This window comes from Periplaneta americana, chromosome 1 (genome assembly GCF_040183065.1).
Source record: "Periplaneta americana isolate PAMFEO1 chromosome 1, P.americana_PAMFEO1_priV1, whole genome shotgun sequence".
NCBI classification, from domain to species: domain Eukaryota; kingdom Metazoa; phylum Arthropoda; class Insecta; order Blattodea; family Blattidae; genus Periplaneta; species Periplaneta americana.
This window is the reverse complement of record NC_091117.1, coordinates 707876-724947: the sequence shown is the minus strand read 5'-3', so window position 1 is coordinate 724947 and position 17072 is coordinate 707876. Positions and strand designations below refer to the sequence as shown.

Below are 17072 nucleotides of genomic sequence, written 5' to 3'. Positions count from 1 at the left end.
GCCAAGTATAAAGTGTCATGGAAGGAAAACGTTTGAACTCTGTTGAAGACATAGAAGACAATGTAGTGAGTCTGAAAATAATTCCGAGGAGCAAGAATTTTATGACTGTTTCCAACAATGGCAGAACCGCTGGAATATATATGTTGAAATATCAGAGCAGCTTTCTTATGGCATGATAAAAAATCAAATTTTGTGTCTCCCATCCTCTTTTAAGGGTACACCAAGATGGATTATTATTATTATTAATTGGGTTATTTTACGACGCTGTATCAACATCTAGGTTATTTAGCGTCTGAATGATATGAAGGTGATAATGCCGGTGAAATGAGTCCGGGGTCCAACACCGAAAGTTACCGAAAGTCCAACTCGTATTGGGTTGAGGGAAAACCCTGGAAAAAACCTCAACCAGGTAACTTGCCCCGACTGGGATTCGAACCCGGGCCACCTGGTTTCGCAGCCAGACGCGCTGACCGTTACTCCACAGGCGTGGACACCAAGGTGGAATTCTCCGTTTTTATGTCATGTCCATAGATCTGCCCAGCTGTTACAGTTAGAAGAAACTGCAGGTTCCAAACATTTAAACTCGTTTTTCTTGGTTTACATTTACCTTTACTAAAATGTAGCAGATGCGTGATGTATAATATTAGCTATCAAGACTTCTTTTAGATATCATATTATATATATTTAATACTTTAAATTTTTGGAACAATTTTTATATTCGACTGCATTAAATATTTTTTTTTTCCTTTTGAGTGAATGGAATAGAAATTCTTGAAGCAAGTCTTGTTTCTGAGAGTCTCAATTAAATTAGATGAAACTGTACAGAGAGTATTTGTATGCAGCGTCTAGTCTGAATAGTTTAGAAAACTGAACCATCAGAGTGTACCCTTAAAACTTTCGACCCACTAGTACTATTTTTTAAAGTCCCTACAGGAACAGCATGCCCTGAAGTGTGCCCAGCGTCAGTTCCAGGCCTCCTGAATGTTGCACATGTCTTGCATTGTCCTTGGGAATGGAAATACTCATTAGTAACCGACATCTGTAATTTTAAAGAAACTTTATTACAAAAATGTTACAATACAGTGACAAACATGTTCCTATATCAAATAATGTGAATTTTCTTACTCTCTCAGCCAACAGAATACGGACTTGGCTAATAAAGCAACATCAACACTGTTACCATTCACTAGCTGCTCTTGTAAATCCAAAAAATAAAGCAGCAGCACGTGGCTGTAACCCATCATTAATAATTCTAACTTCCACAAATGAGTCCAGTCACATACCCACCACATGCCAATTTTCAATTTATCAAGAATCTTTTGCATCCCAATATTGCTTTTTCTGTAATTGTTCAACAAATCCAGGTTTTATAATAAAATAAAATGTGGCTTCATCACAAACAGAATAAAGCATGGTTACAAAATTATATTGTGCTTTCATGAACTACATCGAGTTTATGTAGCTTTAGAACTTGGGTTGCATTCTAAGCTGAAATCTCCACTTCTTAACCAAGACAATGTATCAAATTTCTATACTTTTGTTGAGTCTTTACACTTTCTGGTCTCAGGTAGAGGAATTTACAAACTGTACTGCAAAACTGATAACCGTGATGCGGATTGTCACCAGTTCGGTAAGAACTTGTTCTCAGACTTTGTACTTTCTGCAATCAAGTTGTAAAAATATTATTACTTTAGTGTATGACTTTTTTGCACACTGACTTACATAAACAATTGCTCCTCAAATATGTATTTAGAATTTGCAATTATTACAAAAAATATAAAAATTGAACACATCGTTCAGCAATCTCTGAATACAGATTACAGAAACACACTTGAACAAAAGTGTCCTGGCATGGTGGGTTACAGTCTGGGTGTGTGAAGCCATTCCATCAGTTTTAGATTTATGTATGTTCTGGCCTCAAAATGGTGTTTTATAACATATTTTACCTCCTCGTGAAATGACATACACACATCCTTCTTACAAACATTTTAACAAGTTAATATAAAACAGAAAATTGTTTGTATATGCTAATAAGCAACCTAATCAATTATTTCCTTTAAACGGTCTGTGAGAGTCACTAGCTTCCTTCCTTGTGACTCCTCAAGGTGCTGTTTATAGTTTGTTACAACTTTCATAAAGATTCTTTATGAGTTTTTACCTTAAAAATAAAGACACTAGAGCTGCTACATGTTGCTTGAAAATATTCAAAGCCAATTCAGTCAGTATCATAAATGAGTTGAATGTTGGACGGATTATTCGCTTTGATATGTTGGACCCAATCAATGAATTATAAGACTGGAATCATAAATAAATATTCAAATGCTATTATGATAGAAAAGATGGACGGCAACATTTTTAAGTTGTGGGGAATGATAAGCCTCAAGTTCTAACATGAACAATGTTTTTGTACATCATTGCGAGAAGATAAAAGCTATTTATAGAATAAAAAAAAATGACAACACACTGTCTTATGCTATGCCAGGATTTCAAGAATCAAACACTGCTGCACTTCATACAACTCTTAGTATCTGGAGAGGACAGTTCCGTACCCTTAGCCTGGTTGTAATTGTAAATTCAATATAAATTTGGTTTTCTGAATTGTTTCACAGTCACTTGTGAAGTAGTATTACTCGGAGACAACTTTTGTGTTTTCTGTAAATTTTGCAGATTATTTAGATCAGAAACTCCACACATTCAGCAAAACATTTTAGACATTTCTTTACATTACAACCAACTGGTCGTTTCATAATCATCTTTCTTTATTTTTGAAGTTACATTTGGAATCAGAGATGTAGATTGACCTTTCGAAATGACACCAAATTTATCAATGCAAGTTCAATAAATCTTCTATCCCACAGACATATTTACTAAAATTATTTACACATGACATAGAAGAGACAGCAAATTATGCGCACGTGTATGCATTCACACAAAGAATCCTGGCACAGTGGCCAAGCTAGGCTAAGACAAGTGTTGGCAGGAACTAAAAGAATGTGGGAGGAATTAAGTGAACGACTTATTTCGTTATTTGTATCTTCAAAGTACTTTACGGAGCTGCTCAAGTATACCAATTTAGGAAACTGTGAATAACGGACAATAAAGCAATCATCATCATCATCATCCCTGAATGTTTTAATAAGAGATGTGACCCATGTGTGGCACAGGCTGGAGACCACAGATATCTTTCTGTACGATTTGTTTGAAATAATCGCGAGATTTATGATATTCGATTATAAGCAAGATCTTCATGATTGTGAGAGATTGGATGGTGCACCCAACATGTCAAAGTTAGAACAAAAGAGCTTCAGTTACGTAACTCCCAACCAAACCAGTAATATTTAGTAAGGCCTGAGTGCTTGTGACTGACAAGTGGGCACTTGCTGCAGTACATACTCAGCAATGATGTACAAACTCCTTGCAATGTCGTGTCCCAACAAGGCGTGGCTGTGTTAATGGTAATGGTGACCAGACATGCTGTGAACCATTGTTAACACCTGTAGAGATATTTGAGCAGTTCCTCATCTCAAAGGATAATTTCTTTCAACATCTGTTTGTTACAGTGAGTATGGCATAACATTACTTTCATGGGTGCATCTATCTCGCTCTGTGTAGAATCGTGCACACTTCTATTCTTAAGGATCTTTTAAGTTGTTACAACCCTACGAAAATGGCAACAATACTTCATTGTAATCATCCTCCTACACTATAGAAATACTTCGCCTCTGCCTCTGGAATTCTTTACCTAATGAGGTCAGAGATTGTTGGTCATTATCGCAATACAAAATTAAATTGGAAAAATTTCGTCGTATTCCGTGGTTTTCAAGTATTGCTGCAAGTGCTGATTTATGTTTCTTCTCTAGATTTAAATTGCAAGTTTCTATTTATGTTCGTTAATATCTCATTTAAAGTTTGTGTGACCCTGATGGAAACTTAAACCACAGCTGTCATACCCTAGGTATAGTGAAACTTCATTTTATGGGGCCTGAAGAAAAATGTATAACTGAAATGACATTTAATAACATCTGAAATAGCATTAATAATGAATAACATGTGATAAAGTCAGTTATGAACACACTTGAAGAGTACAGGGGAAAAAAAAGAGCTTTGTACACTTCAGAGCAGTTTAAAATCCGTCTTCAGCATATTCCTTCCTGTGTGCCAAATCTTAGCGCTGTTCACATTATCACAGAGTTTCAGTTAGATGGAAACATGCGTGACTCATTAAAAAATAATATAAAAAGTTTAAAATTAATGCTTTATTTAAGTTTTGATATGGTGGGAAAACTGACAAACGATGCCTGCGAGTTCGTGTTTCCTCGTCTTTTCATTTGTAATTTCTTGTCCATTTTTGGCAAAAATCATTAATACGAATGATATTTCTAACGAGAATGACGTAACATTTTTTCTTCTTTTATAGTGAGATTTTATGTATACGACTTTTAGCAATTGCGCGTTTTCAATTAAACCAAAAGAATTTACCAATAATTCCTGATGAAAGACTGGCATGATGTTAGTTACTGTCACCAATCCAGACCTGTTGACATGAAGTTCCAGTTCCGATACTGTAAATGACGATGACTGTGATGTACAACTAGAGTTAAGGGAGTACCTTTATAACCTGTCTTGATAATATAATTTTAAGTGGTTTCTTTAGCACTGGTGCATATTATATTTGCCAGTATTTTTTTTCCTGGATTTTAGGATACAAAAATTGGTGTGTGTGTTATATTCAATGGCGTATTATATTAGAGTAAATATGGTGTTTTCACTTTCTTACATTTTCATAGCAAACTAATTTCGAACAAAATGAATTAAGAACATATGAAGTTTCATACCTCCCGGGGTTTAAAATACAATCACATCAAAGTGTAAATGAAGTTTTACTTCTTATTTGTCAAACACTTTGGATGTGTCAGAACTTCAAACTGTGAACAGCATCATCTTCATAAATTACACGGTATTGCTATCAGAAGAGGTTTTCTTTCCTTTCTGGTAGAAGGAAGCATTGTCTTTGAAATGAAATTATCCGTTAAGATCTGACAAGATCTCTAATGCCTTATTGAGAAAAGTTTTCTTGGCCTGTTTCGTGTCACAAGCAATAAATCTGGTCACCAATTCAGGCATTACAATGATCTTAACATAATGTATATATAATCAAAGTAAACTGATATGGAAGATTGCAAGTACAAAATATATTAAAACTACGGTATAATAATAAAGCGTACAATGATATGAAAGATTTCAAGTACAAAATATATTAAAACCAATACAACACAATATTATATTATATTCAACAAGATTAAAGTACAAAATGTATAAAAGCCAATACCTTGAAACAAGGGCCAGCAACACATTATGATCTACTGGTGTCTCACAAGCGCTGTTTACTAAATATGTTAACTAATGCAATAACGCCATTAACTCTCTTGCTCTCCAATGTAGCCAAAAGTATAACCATTTTAACGTAGGCACCATATTTTTATGTTATGGCGGTTGTATCACCTACATGCAACCCCCAAAATGTTTGAGGACACATCTGCAGCGGGTACATATTTGTAATTTGTTATAATTTATACATTGTTTCAAGAAAACTGCTATTATAAACATTATTCAGATTTCTCTTTGAATCTGCTGAAAAGGCCTATCTTCATCAACTCGTCTTTGTGAATCTTAATTTTCAAACACGAATTTCATAAACAATAAATACAGAACAAAACTGACCGATTAACATCTTCTGTAGTCAATTGTTCTTTATTGTTGTCTGCTGTATTCAACATCGACTTTCACGAGGCCATGGAAATTATAACACGAAATTAAATAGCATTGTTGGTACACATCATGAAGGCTAAAACTACACAATTCATGCAATAAGTATCTTTATGCATTGTAGATAGTGAGCAGGCTGTGTTTTATCCAACTGAATTCTTGAATTCCTTGAACCCACAAGGATTGCTATTATATAATTTAATACTTAATATTGAATAACCAGTAGTACTATAGCGAAATACTGACCCACCAAAATTACGCAGTGGAACAAGAACTGGTGTGAAAAAACTCTTTCAAAACGTAAGAAGTGACAATATTAACTGGCAAAACGAAAGATGATGTTTTTATCCCACGCATTCCAATGACACCCACTAACATCCCTTTCCATTTTAAGTAACAGCAATTTCAGTGTGATTAGCATTTGTAATGGCCATATTAAAATTAAGCTCACGGACAGTCGCTCAAAGTTGCAGACATTAACTTAAAAACTCCATGTTTTCCATATTCTCAACTATATTTTATAAAAACAAGTAGGAAAAAAAAATTTTTTACACACATCAAAAAGCAATTCAATGATACTTTTGTCACTTCCCAGTAGATCAAGGTTGCTTGTCCCTTCCTTAAAACTATAAAACAACATCTCAAAGTACAACCCACAACAAACTTAAGCCTTATGCTTTAATGTACCACAGTTCTACAACTGACTGTGAGTCATATTCCTGAGCAACTGTATGTATTAGATTCATAAATTGGAAAACCCAGCAGACAGGTGGTGGTTCTGTTTCAATTTTGAGATTCAATGTTATAACATTATTGTTTACGGACAATGAAAATATAAAAATTTTAATTAAAATGGACAAAGAAATTTCTGCACACAAAACATGCATGAACGAAATATGATAAATCTAAAGGAATATTGCAGAAACACTCGAGTGTCACTGAATGATTTTGGTTGTTGTAATGCGTAACATACTAAACTTTGAGCTGCTCATAGGCATGTTAATGAGATTCATCAGTGCCAGTTGTGGACTCCCAGAGGATCTGATGTTTCACATACTTGTAAAAAGAAACTCACACTAATGCGACTCCCAGTTTTTGGCAAAACAGGTACAATTGATATATTTTTATAATTTTGTGACTCTGCAGTTCCAAATTTATGTTAAAATCCCCTAGTCTTTCAGTTAGGTAACAGACAAGCTATTGCGCTGTGAGGAATGTCCAATGTTCAAGAGAGAACAACAAAAAAGATTATCCACGCAGAAAGTGAGAACTTTCGATACAGTCTAGAAATAAATTCTTACATTCTTATGTATTAGGAACGAATTTGGAGATCGCTTTAAAAATATTACAGCCAAAAATAGCCATTGTAAATTTGAAGGCAGATTTAATGAACACAATTCATACTAAAGACGTTACTTACTGCAATTGTTAACATTAACACGACAACAAATTACAGTAGAACCTCTATTATCCGTGGTAATGAAGGGGGTGGACTGGACGGCTAATCAGATAATCTGTACTATAAAATATTTTCGTAAGTCCACATTACAGTCTCATAATTTCCTCCATAGTCCGTGTTCAGCATGCTAGGTAGTGGATCAGAAGTTCACTATTTTAATTCTGGTTGTCAACAACGTATTTATAAGGGCCAAGGAAATTCCTTATGATGGTTGTTTGCGGAAGGATAGGAATAGTAGATCTACATGCGTTATACACTTTATCATTATTTTTCATTACATCGCGCACAGTTGTAACGCCAGTCACGTATTCTGATGCGAAATGAGCTGCGGTTTCTCTTTTCCCAAACCTCTCAATTATTTGCATTTTTATTTCGATACTTAGCAAAACACTTTTGACACCCATGGAAGATATTTTGCATAGAAGTACGGGCATTCGAACAGTAAAATAAGGATTGAATGCTGCACAGGTTTGCTATATAGCTTTTGTGCGGAAGTTCTAGGGACTATTTTACAAGTTGGGAAAAATACCTTCAAGTAACTGTTCTTATTGCCTGCAGTAGTACTATGTAAAGGTAATAGAACACTCTAGAGAAAATAGGTACTAATATAAGGTATAGTATTAAGTTTCTTCGCAGTAAAGAAAGACAGTCGGATAATCTGATGATCGGTTAATAGGGTGACGCATAATGGAGGTTCTACTGTACTTCACTAAATAATATAGGTACTGTGATACAGCAAAAGCTCGATATAACACTGTTGTTGAACATGCTTCACCACCAACAATGTATCGGAAGGTAAATTGGAGAGTGACGGGGATGGAGGAAAAAACAATATATGTAATAATTTGCTGCTATTGTCATCAAACAACCCGTACTCCTATGAAGTATGTAGTAGGGTAGTTAAACAGTCTGCTTGGGACTAATTTACTATAATTCCGGTGAGAATCCACAAAACTGGTACTCACTGCTAAATAAAAATTATTTTTCTTCTGGGAACACCATGTCACATCGGTTCATGCTGCATCAGACTTTTACTGTATTTTACATGTTCAGACTGAACATTAAGCCACTTTAAACATAATCTCAAAATGAACATTATTGCTTTACTTTCAGAATTTTTAGAAAGTCTTCTAATGGAAGTTGTGTGTTTTCATATGTTATTACCTTACAAAATTCCGTAATTGCTGACTTGGGGGTCTGTATAAAACCTCAGAAATTTGAAAGTTCGCCATTTTGAAACAAGTGACGATATGAATTTCAGTGAGTAAAGCAGAATGACTAATATGCCTAATAACTAACCTCTACATACTAATGATGACTGACTTCTAATCCAATGACTTTGCATCATTGACCCAACAAGAATTGATTTTGTTGCCACAGTTCTCTGGAAATGCTATATCAAACTCATCAAGAAGAGTTCGTACTGTCTTAGGATTGCCAAATATTTTTACGGGAATTGCAAAAATATTCCTTTTAGACAATTCAGAACATAAAGAAGACATTTAAATAACAGAAACTGACACAAATCTGTGATTAAGTGAACATTCTCGTCATTTGCATATAATTATCACTTTCATCTACTTCCTCGTACACCCCTACCAAAACACTGGGCAACTAGGAGACTGCTGTGGGTGGGCTTAGTTTTTATTTTAAAATTATAAAAGCATTACTTGAATTAATATAGTTAAGATACTTAACATAATAAAAGTAATACATTTGCAGATTTGTAACAAATGGTTACTATTTTTTGTTGAAATGGTACTCGAGAGAAAAAGGAACAGGTTTCTGCATTCTAATCTGACAGATGTTCAATCTTCATTGATGTCAGGCGTACGAGACCTTCTGTTCGTAGGTTTTGTCCTGCCAGTCGAGCTCGGAAGGCTTGGCAGTGTGCCGCGTCCTGCAAAGGCGCGGTCCAAACTTGAGCATGACGACGACCACCCCCAGGAACACGACCATCGTGAGGGCAGTCACCGCAGGCCAGTACACGTGGAACATGTTGACTCACAGATCACTCTCCTTCTTGTGCGTCAGTTCCATGTACTCTACGGGGCCCTCGGCCGTGTCGAACACGTGCTGCTCGGGCACAGCACACTTCTCCAGCTCTGTGTAGTCCAGGGGCGGCTGCTGGTGCGGCGTCTTCGTCCAGATCGGGAGGATCCAACGATTCCCTGACGATGCAAGCGATGATAATTTAAAACCTTATAATATGATAGATAGTCTTCTTTCATTGTTTTCATTTGCTAACAAATAAGAATATATTCAAAAGAGCACTGATATTGCAAAGCAGAGCTACGACATTTTAGCTGCTGGTGGCTCGTGGATGAGCTACTGAGAAAAACCAAAATTTGAAATAAAAATACTGGAAATCGAGCATTGTAAGAACACTGAATTAACACTCCATTCATACTGATCAAGTGAACTCGAACATTAGAATTCATATACCATGTTTGCTTATTAGACTCTCACATTTGTTTACAAAGAAACAAATATTCGAACTGACGCTCCATTTAAATGAACCCAGAGACAGGACTGAACATCATAAACCGTATTATTATTATTTTTATTACTTAGGGAGGCCGAGACGTAGATGGGAGGATAATATTAAAATGGATTTGAGGGAGGTGGGGTATGATGATGGAGACTGGATTAATCTTGCACAGGATAGGGACCAATGGCGGGCTTATGTGAGGGCGGCAATGAACCTTCGGGTTCCTTAAAAGCCATTTGTAAGTAAGTATTATTATTATTATTATTATTATTGTGATAAAATTAAGATCATTATCTTTTCATAGAAAAACTGAATATTTTTAATGCAAAAAAAAATCAACGAAAATGAATACATTAAAATCTGTTTTAGCAAGAGAGGCGAGGTTGCTACACATATTTGGTTCCGTGTCATTTTATAAATGCATTATAAACAAGATTCATATTACCTATATTGACTTATGCTGACTTGTTGCTGCCCTTGAATACTGGTTGTTGCATGCTTTTAAAAGAAGTCTAGTCTCAGATAAGAGATACACAATAAATCTGGAATAGCACTTCCTTTACGAGTTATCAGCAGTATTTCTCATACACTGTAGTGCATTAGATGTGATTAATAGGTTCCCCCCCCCCCCCCTGAGTTCTGGAGATAAAGATCATATGAAACCCTTAGAATATATAGCAGAAGCGTATCCACCAATGTGCCACTTTTTATTTTTTATGATAAGCCTTCCTGATGGTTGGTATGCCTCGATTATTTATCAACGAAATCTTCATTGAAAAGCATTAAGTTCGTCCTTACACAATACGAAACTAACTTTCGGCGCATAGCCTTTGCTATTCTACAGGTCTCTTACAACATGTATTTTATTTTGTATGCTTCAATCATAGTCATTATGCTTAAAAAAAAAACTGTTAATGAGCCCACATCGAAACCTCCCTCAAACTGGGCACACATCTCTACAGCAGATAGATAGATATAAAAACATTAGATGTTCATACTAAGTAACTGTAGGGTAGGAAAACTTGCATCAAGAAACAACAGCACACACCTAGGACAGATAAGTGGGTACTATTCATTTACTCAATTTTTCAATATGCTTTAGTTACAGCTGCTCATTGCTATTTGTAACTGACGCACATCATATACCAACTTCAATTGTTCATGTGTTCTACACAATCTTAAAAATCCTGGCACTGGCATATTACACAAGAAATTGGATTTCTTGCATCACAGCTCACTGCCATGACAGCTCTGAGTTCCCATTCTGGAATTTCTGCCAGTGTGAGCAGTGAGTCATTTACCTCATCAATTTTAATGTCGTAGGTTTGTTCAGGAACACTCTTGCCTTCAGACAGCCCACAACCATAATCTGCTGGGTTACAGGAAAGTGTCTTCTGATACCAGAACAGTCAGGAACAAACTCTTGTGTAATAAGGCAGCGCCAGAGTTTGAAAAAGCCGAAAACTGCACTCTTGGTAATGGCAGTGCATTCAACATAGAAGTTTATTTAAATGCGTAGGCCTATGTCACAGTATAAAAATACTCGTTTTGACATGCGAGGCATCCCTCTTCATCTTGGACATTCTCACCTGTGTTGCTGTCTTGCCAGTAATATTTGTGCCTGGAGCAACAGCACAGCACGATATTGAGCAGGAATAGCAGGAACCCCAGTACTGTGCAGATTGTTATTGTTACATAAAACGACGTGAAATCTCCATAAATCTTCTCCAGCACTGGATTGCTGGGAGTCGTAGAGTATGTCGCAACAATCGTAGGCCTCGTTTCCCAGTCACCGTCATATGGCGTAGTCATTGTCGAAACGTGTGATCATAATCTGGAATTATATAACCATTCTGTACTCGTGAGGGTTGGACTTTTGTATTTATGGGAAATTTCAATGCAACACAAGGCAGAGTACAGAAACCAAGATTCTGAGGGGCATAAAGACAAATAGGCAGAGGGGAAGGAAAACAGAGAAAAGAGCAAGGCTACCGATTTGTCCTATGAGACCAGACTAATTCGTCCTGGGCCTCTTGCAAATTAACATAATTCTATAGGAGACGCCTACACTCGAATAACAATTCTAATTGGAACTTATACTTAGGAATGCAACTTACTTCAAATTTTACATTTGGGCCTAAATGCAAATACTGACATGAAATAACCGTAGAAGTGTAGTAGCCCCCAGAACCACAACACAGCAGAAACAGTAGACAGACAGTATTAAGTTTTTAACGAAAAATCATCATTAGGTCCTCTTAAACCCGTATTTCTTTTCACGTTTTGCTGCAGAAATCATACTAGGTTTGTCCTTAAGAAACTGGACAATTTCAGATCATCATACCGTACTCCACAATTAACTTTTACTTGCAACTCTGCCTTGGTTAGATTTCCAGACAGTTTTTTTTTTTTTTTTTTTTTTTTAATTTACTGAATATGCCCCAACGAGTATAACTCATGAGGTGCTATACACGAACACATACATATGTTGCACAATGTAATTTAAAAAGTCATGACACTACAGTCTGTGGAAAACATACAATATCTCAAGAATTAAAGAAAGAAAGCAAAAGTTTGGTCAGGAAGATGAAAAAGTGTGAAATCATTAAATAAATCAATTAACTGAGAATTAAAATAATCTTAAAAAGAAAGTCTTTTTAAATTATTCTTAAAACACGGGGGATGTGTTAAAACTCTGTTTCTAAAGGAAGTTAGTTGAAAGTTGTCATTACAAAACTACTTAATCCCTTTCGTTCCTTAAGTTACTGAGCCATGCTGAGAAAAAAAAATAATTTTCGTTTTGTCTTGTTAAATAAGTATGTATGTATAACTTTATTAAACTAAAACATAATATTTTTTTAGTAGGTTATTTTACGTTGCTTTATCAACATCTTAGGTTATTTACATCTGAATGATATGAAGGTGATAATGCGGTGAAATGAGTCCGGGGTCCAGCACCGAAAGTTACCCAGCATTTGCTCATACTGGGTTGAGGGAAAACCCCGGAAAAAAACCTCAACCAGGTAACTTGCCCCAACTGGGAATCGAACCTAGGCCATCTGGTTTCGCGGCCAGATGCGCTAGCCATTACTCCACAGGTGTGGACAAAATATAATATTGCTATGTAATAAATTAATAACTTTGTAGCCTACATGAAAATAGCAGCACCTAAATTGATTCAACTGGTAGAACGCAAGAAAATATAGATATTTAACTGGAGTCAAATAATGAAAACCCAATCGAACGGATTAGATACTGGAATTGGCATTACAAATGTTATACATGTCAGTAGTCCATAGACTGTTAGGTTGCTCACACACAGAGCCATCATATCACCCAACTCGTCCGGACAGCACGAATGTCAATTCCTGGATATTTCGACGTCCAGGGCTGGATCACAATGTTGCCTGGACCAAAAATCCTTTTTCTGGATGGTTGGCAACCCCACTTACACTATACAACAAACATCGTTAACAAAACTTGGAGTAATTTCAATGTTCCTTGGATTTTTCAGTGCAACATTAACTTCAAAATGCAGTTATCTCAAAATGTCGCATTTTTAACTGGCCCATTGATATTATGTTGGTAATTGGTCGAGATGTGCCTCCTTTAGAGTTCTTCTGCAGAATTACCCTAATTTGACATACAACCCCCCCCCCCCCCCAAGAGGCAAAATGATCAGAGGCCTGATACGCAGGCAGTCCGGGTTTGAGTCCTCGAATTTTTCATTTGAAGAATCCATGTGGCAGTGAAGATCGCAGCTGGGGCTAGGCTTGCCAGATCTCCGGGCACCGCCCGGAGTGCCCGGTTTTATGAATCCATCTCCGGCCGACAGGAAATCTTTGCCCGGAGAAATTGCGTTCGAAATGTTAATAATTCACTGTCCATCATATAACTTTAAAGTGAGTGTCTGCGGTAGTGTTGATGTTCAGCGCGACTCTCTTTTCGCACATCAGACACTGGTCTCTCACACTAAGCCAACAATCACCAACAATGAAAGATAATGCAAATAAAAAATTAAAACAGATAATTTTGATATGATGATAATATATTTCAGAAATATGACATCAATCAACTATTTTCAATTAATTTTTGCCATTAATAAAGTTTTGTAGCAATATTTTAACGAAATCTGAATGCATAACAATGGAACAATTGCAAATTTAAAGCTCAATATTCACTTCCTTGATCCTTCACAAGTCAGTTCTTACAGCTTTATAGTGCAGTGCAGTCTGTTATACGAAGTGCGGAAATTTGTGTGAGTTTTTTTAAATATTGTGTTGTGTTCACTATGAATCCGGCAAAAACATACTTTAGCTCTTTTCGTGATGAATGGTTGACGAATGATAAGTACAAGGACTGGCTAGAAAAAGAGGATGAACTTTCTTGCAGGTGTAAAGTGTGCAATGTTTCATTTACAGTAAAGTATGATGGCATTAAAGCTGTTAATAAACGTTTGGAATCAGAGGGGCACAAAGAATGTTGCAGAGTACAAAGTAGGAATAATTCTATTCTGAAATTTATGCCCCCACGATATTCAGTCGAACATGATAAATATACAGCAACTGAGCTGGCTTTAACATTTCATGGTGTAAAACATCGCCACTCCTACAGTTCACAAGATTGTGGGAATAAACTTTACTCTTGTGTTTTCAATGACTCTTCAATAGCAAAAAAAAAAAAAATAAATAAATTGTGCGCGAACCAAAAGTGAAGCCCTAGTTACAAGCATTCTTTTACCATTCTCACAGGAAAAGCTTCTGAACGACTTAAAATATACTCCATTCTCAATTGGTTCAGATGCGTCAAATAAAGGTAACAAGAAGCATTTCCCATTAGTGGTGACACATTTTTCTGTAAAAAATGGAAAACGTAGCGATATTCTAGACTTCTATGAAGACAGTAATGGGGACATTTCAAATAAAATTATATCAATTGTTGCAGAAAATGGACTTAGTTTAAGTAACATTGTAGCTTATTTGGCTGACAATACATCTGTTAACTGTGGTAAATACAATTCAGTGTTCAGAAAAATGAAAGACAAAAATCCTAATATAGTAAAGGCTAATTGTTGTTCCCATGTACTGCATAATTGTGCCAAATTTGGTTTTAAATTCTTTAAGTATGATGTTGAGGCATTAGTCTTGAAAATATATTCCGACTTCTCGTCGTCCTGTAAGAATGTCGAGGAACTTGGATCTTTCTGTGAATTTGCTCAACAGGACTATTTTCAGATTTTGCGTCATATTCCAGTTCAATAGTTGTCCCTTCAATTAGCTGTTGAACGCCTTGTTAAAACGTGGCACACTTTGAAAATGTATTATTTGGCAAAAGGTGAAGAAGAAACGCATCCTTTAATTTGGAAATTTGTATGTTCACAAGAAGATGAAGTAAATGAACATTCATTGTTAGAGTGGCAGAATGTTTTCTGTATTTTGTTAATTGTACACTTCTAATTTTCTGTAAGGCGATTAAAATATTAAAATATGAAAATACACTTTCAACCGAGGTGTACAAAATCATGTTGCGAGTAAAAACTCAAGTAGAAAGTCGTAAAAAGGACTCATTTTTCGGTTTTGAAGTGAATATGTCGCTTGAAAATCTCACAGAGGCCGAAAAACAAACTGTAGTGAAAGAGTTCACCACTGTTTATGACATTGTTGCAGTATCTAGCCAAGTGGTACGATTTTAGTGACAATAACATATTCTCTGTTATATCTGTTCTTGATGTATCTAGCCCATCACTGTTCTCATTTAATGATTTGGTTCGTGTAGCAAAGAAATTGCAAATTACAAGACAAAGATAAAAATCAGTGTTGCCAACTTTGGGTATCTTTTTTCGAAAAAGCTACGGCCTCTAATACGTTAATAATAATGCGACATGTGCTAGCAATTCCAGTAAGTAACGCGCATGTGCAAAGGGTGTTTAGTGTCATGAATGGTTTGTGGACAGGAACAGAATGTCAGCAGAACTAGTGAAAGCGGAAATTTTTATTAAAATGAACTTGAGTGTAAGCTGTCAGGAATTCTACAAAATAGCCTTGGAAAACAAGAGACTTCTAGAATCTGCAAGGAGTTCCAAAAAATACAAATTTTAAGGTAGGCCTATGTCTATTCTTAATACAGTAAAGATTTGATTATTGCTGAATTTTTAACAATTTTACAACTTTTTTATGCGAGACTCTGAAAAAATCAACTAATATGCATTTAAGAGAGCATATTTTTCTGTGCCATGCCTAAAAATTTCTCCATGATTTAATTTTATTTGACGGAGAAATAAATTGCCAAAGTCTGCAAATCTGGCATTAAAATTAGGAAACTTGTTGAAAACTTTTTCTTCCACGATTTCAAATATTAATCTATCCATCAAATAAAATCCGATATTGTTGAATTTTTAACCGATCCTTTAACTTGCAATACAAAATGAAATATAGCAATAATTAACAATAGTAATAATCGTAAATCTCCGGGTTTGTAGTTCAACCTGGCAACCCTAGCTGGAGTTCTTCTCGATGTTCTCTAATTCCTCATATTGGGCACCTATATCATTCTCTCTGATATCAATTCTGTTACAATTTCATAGAGTTCCCCGAACGCTGACTGGCGACGCATGGAGGAGGCTGGTCCAGGGATGAGTTGGGGGGGGGGGGGAGATTGTCTGTGGCTCAAAACCTGGATACAAAACGAACCTTTGTGTAGTCGGCAGGTAAGGCTTGGAAAAGCGTCTAGCTCGAAGGTAAGCGCAATGTATCTTCTAGTTCGTATTTTCCCCTCCCAAAATTCAATCAAGAACATGACCTATATACACATTACGACCTCTTTGAGTTTTTGGGGCATACCGTAACCAACTTTCACTGGACCTATAGGTTATATTATTTTAATGCAGTGATAATGAAACAATAGTGAATTAGAAACGTAGGTAATCTGTTGAGAAAATCTTCCCTTCAGTCGCTTTAACTTGAAACAATAGAGTTAACGACTATAAATATAATTCACATCGAACAGACATTATAATATAAACGAAAATTGCCCGAACATATTTTATAAGTTCGATAGCCACGATTATCAGCTCACAATACTTACTAATATTTATTCACATTCGGTTTTGACAACAAAATAAAAACTAATGAACAACGCCCTTTTGTTTCAATTCCCACAATTGACCTCGCGTCAGTATGTGATCACGTATGTAACCGTTGCATTCCAGGATTTCGATTCGATTCTGTATGTCATCTATCAGAGCCATCTTCAGTAGCTTCGCGGAATGTAACGAAACTTTAACAGCAGTGTTGCCAATGGGACAGAAATTCCGTCAAAGCTGACGGAATTTCAACGTAGTGGGCGGGAAAAGAATGC

At 36.0% G+C, this 17072-nt stretch overlaps 1 protein-coding gene across 1 annotated transcript; it reads right to left on the bottom strand.

The window, feature by feature from the left end:
* Nucleotides 1–1042: 1042 nt before the first annotated feature.
* wrm1 (wurmchen 1) lies at nucleotides 1043–16956 on the bottom strand. The gene is made up of 3 exons (XM_069821924.1): nucleotides 16800–16956; nucleotides 11306–11550; nucleotides 1043–9396 (listed from the first exon to the last, which is right to left on the bottom strand). Exons 2-3 carry the CDS (start codon nucleotides 11526–11528, stop codon nucleotides 9230–9232), a joined length of 390 nt encoding a protein of 129 aa, XP_069678025.1. The 5' UTR covers nucleotides 11529–11550; nucleotides 16800–16956; the 3' UTR covers nucleotides 1043–9229.
* Between the last annotated feature and the right edge of the window lie 116 nt (nucleotides 16957–17072).

What these genes read in the sequence shown, in the direction of transcription:
- wrm1 (XM_069821924.1), bottom strand. Translation starts at nt 11,528, where the DNA reads ATGACTACGCCATATGACGGTGACTGGGAAACGAGGCCTACGATTGTT. An exon ending in CTGGCAAGACAGCAACACAG is followed by an intron (nt 9,397 to 11,305) that starts GTGAGAATGTCC and finishes TTGCATCGTCAG; the next exon opens with GGAATCGTTGGATCCTCCCG.